The sequence below is a fragment of the Sinocyclocheilus rhinocerous genome, unplaced genomic scaffold, assembly GCF_001515625.1.
Source record: "Sinocyclocheilus rhinocerous isolate Xijiao unplaced genomic scaffold, SAMN03320098_v1.1 scaffold427, whole genome shotgun sequence".
In the NCBI taxonomy this organism is placed as follows: Eukaryota; Metazoa; Chordata; class Actinopteri; order Cypriniformes; family Cyprinidae; genus Sinocyclocheilus; species Sinocyclocheilus rhinocerous.
The window spans coordinates 329,472-332,886 of record NW_015662011.1 but is presented as its reverse complement, the minus strand read 5'-3'; the positions used below and the strand labels follow the sequence as shown (position 1 = coordinate 332,886).

At 33.0% G+C, this 3,415-nt stretch overlaps 1 protein-coding gene across 2 annotated transcripts in view; it reads left to right on the top strand.

The window, feature by feature from the left end:
* The window catches only part of LOC107727334 (UDP-glucose:glycoprotein glucosyltransferase 1-like), a 28,383-nt gene that overhangs the window by 21,679 nt on the left and 3,289 nt on the right, over positions 1–3,415 (top strand). For both annotated transcript variants that reach the window (XM_016537179.1, XM_016537178.1), the window contains exons 35-39: positions 454–636; positions 1,073–1,233; positions 1,909–2,023; positions 2,110–2,226; positions 2,340–2,505. In XM_016537179.1, the coding sequence (XP_016392665.1) occupies positions 454–636; positions 1,073–1,233; positions 1,909–2,023; positions 2,110–2,226; positions 2,340–2,505 (742 nt within the window). The remainder of the gene's footprint in view (positions 1–453; positions 637–1,072; positions 1,234–1,908; positions 2,024–2,109; positions 2,227–2,339; positions 2,506–3,415) is intronic.

Genomic DNA, 3,415 nt, shown 5'->3' with positions numbered 1-3,415 from the left:
TATATATATATATATATATATATATATATTTCACAATATTGCTGTTTATACTGTATTTGACAAATAAATGCAGCCTAATTACACAATATATATTATTTTCTATTTAAAATAGGATTTAAAAAATGCATTTTAACTAATATATTTTATATTTATATTATTTTAAATTCAGTAGCCATTACTCCAGTGTCACATGATCCTTCAGAAATCATACTAATATGCTGATTTGGTGCTCAAGAAAAATTTCTTAATTTTATCAGTGTTGCAAATAGTTGTTCTGTTTAATATTATTGTGTAAACCATGAAGCTTTTTTCATGATTCTTTGATGAATAAAAAGTCTGAAAGAACAGCATTTATTTGAAATAGAAATCTTTTGTAACATTATACTGCTAGTTTACTGCATCCTTGCTAAATAAATGAATTTCTTATAAAAAAATCTGTGTATCTTTTTGTAGGAGTTTATCCCATATATGGCAGAGAAGTATGATTTCCAGTATGAGTTGGTACAGTATAAATGGCCACGCTGGCTTCACCAGCAGACAGAAAAGCAAAGGATCATCTGGGGATATAAGATCCTGTTCCTCGATGTGCTCTTCCCGCTGGCTGTGGACAAGATACTCTTTGTAGATGCGGATCAGGTACAAAAACAGAGCAGTGCAGTTGTGTGGCATGAAATCCTATCTCTAGTGAGCACTAAGCACAAGCCTGCTCTTATGAGATTTATTTTCAAAAGTCTATGTACAGACAGATCACCCATTTGTAGTCACTGGAATTGCACAGCAGTTGTTGTAATCCGAGGTGTTTGTTATGCAAACTGGAGAGAGCATCATGCACATTACACATCTGATGATACACTGCTGCCACCTCTGGGTAAAGAAAAATGCAGCTGAAGATTAAATATAAACAACAATAAATCAAAATATTTAAAGATTTAGTTTCTTCTGGGCAATGCAGGTTTTCATCTGACCATATCATGTCCTGATCCCATTACCAGCAATTACTTTCTTTTGTCTGTGAATACAAAGACCCACAATCTAGGATTGAAAAATGTTGTTGTTGTGCGTTTTCCTACAGATAGTTCGCACAGACCTGAAGGAGCTGCGGGACTTTGATCTGGAGGGAGCGCCGTACGGTTACACGCCTTTCTGTGAGAGCCGAAGAGAGATGGATGGATACCGTTTCTGGAAGTCTGGCTACTGGGCCAGTCACTTGGCAGGACGTAAATATCACATCAGGTAAGAATGGTTTGCTAATATTGTTGTCTGGCATTTTTGTCTACCTCATTTTTAGTGCTGTCAAACGATTAATCGTGATTAATCGCATCCAAAATAAAGGTTTTTGTTTACATAATATATGTGTGTGTTTTGTGTATATATATATATATATATATATAAATAAATACACACACATGCAGCATATATTTTGAAAATATTTATTTGTATTTGCATGTATATATTTATATTCATATAATTTATATCATATATAAATATATTTAATATATAAACGTAACATTTTTCTTAAATGTATACATGCATGTGTGTGTATTTATATGTACATAATAAATATACACAGTACACACACATGTATTATGTAAACAAAAACTTTTATTTTGGACGTGATTAATCATGATTAATCGTTTGACAGCACTACTCATTTTTAATGACGACACATACCAAACAACCCAGTTTTTTTTTTCAGTTTAATATGCCACAGTAGAGACATAAGATAGCCTTATGCAGTACATCAAATGATTTGTCTACTGTAAAGCTGCTTTATAGCTGAAATTCAATTTGTTTCATAACTGAAAAATGTTATTTTCATGTTTTTTGCTGTGAAGCTGCTTTGAAACAATCTGTATAAAGATCTGTATAGATAAATGTGACTTGATTTGATTTTGTGTGCTCCCCCAGTGCTTTATATGTGGTCGATTTGAAGAAGTTCAGGAAGATCGCAGCTGGAGACAGACTGAGAGGCCAGTACCAGGGTCTGAGTCAGGACCCCAACAGCCTGTCCAACCTGGACCAGGTGGGATGTTCTTTCCTTCACAGAAAGGCTTTATCACTGGGCTCATCATTTGGGCTCCTCATTGATGATGTGTTTTCCTCTCTCAGGATCTGCCCAACAACATGATCCACCAGGTGCCAATAAAGTCACTTCCTCAGGAGTGGCTTTGGTGTGAGACCTGGTGTGATGATGCATCTAAAAAGAAAGCCAAGACTATAGATCTGGTAAGTCAGTTGCTCTCTGCACACAACGGTTGTGAATTTGTCAAAAAAAAATTTGTTTGATTTTCATGTTTGCTTGTTGTCAGTAATTAACACTTTGTATTTGTCGGTCTTAGTGCAATAATCCACAGACAAAAGAGCCCAAGCTGCAGGCTGCTGTACGTATAGTAGCCGAGTGGAGCGACTATGACCAGGAGATAAAGAGAATCTACAACAATTTCCTGGAGGAGAAAGAGAGAGGCACCACAGACAGCTATCAGCAAACAGACAGAAAACACCCAGGTGAGACCAATCTGTCCTTTTCCTTTTAGTGTTAGTGAATGTCACTGTGATGTTTTAACCTGTTGAATGGCACTTTCCACAATTATGGTGCAAAATAGGACTTTAAAGATATGTTGTTCATCCACTTCATGAGGGGAAAATAATTATACAGTACAATGTCTAAAAACAGTTTAAAACCCTGCAATGCATGATTTGATTGTTGTGTTTTTACAATAAACATTAAATAAATAAAATAACTTTATTTAAATATTTATTTAAATAAAATGTATAAAATGGAATAATTAAAAAAAACATACATAAAATGTCACAAATAATGTAGCTTTGTTTCAATAGAGGGAAATTCTATTGAAATTCTATATGCAATAATTAAACTTTTTGGTAATTGGAATTAGTTAATTTAACAGTTTTTCCTTAAAATGAATTAAAAATCCATTCAGCATATCAAAAATATTACATTTTTGTTCACTACCGTTTAAAGTTTGGTGTCTGTGATTAATTTTATATAAAAAGTAAAATGGGTTATATTGTGAAATACTGGAATGTTAAATACCTGCTTTCTGTTTTAATATATTGTAAAATGTCATTTATTCCTCTGATGGCAATGCGGAATTTTCAGCAGCCAGTATTCTAGTAATCATTGTCACATGATTCTTCAGAAATCATTCTAATGTGCTGATTTGGTGATCTAGAAGCGCTCCATATTATTATCAATGATGCAAATAGTTCAGTGGAAACCATAAAACATTTTTTTCATGATTATGTGATGAATAGAAAGTCCCAGAGAACAGCATTTTAAAAAATAGACATCATTTGTAACATTTTAATTGTCTTTAATGTCACTGTTATATATATTAATACTGCAAATATAATACTTTAAATATATATGTATGTATATATATGTATATATATA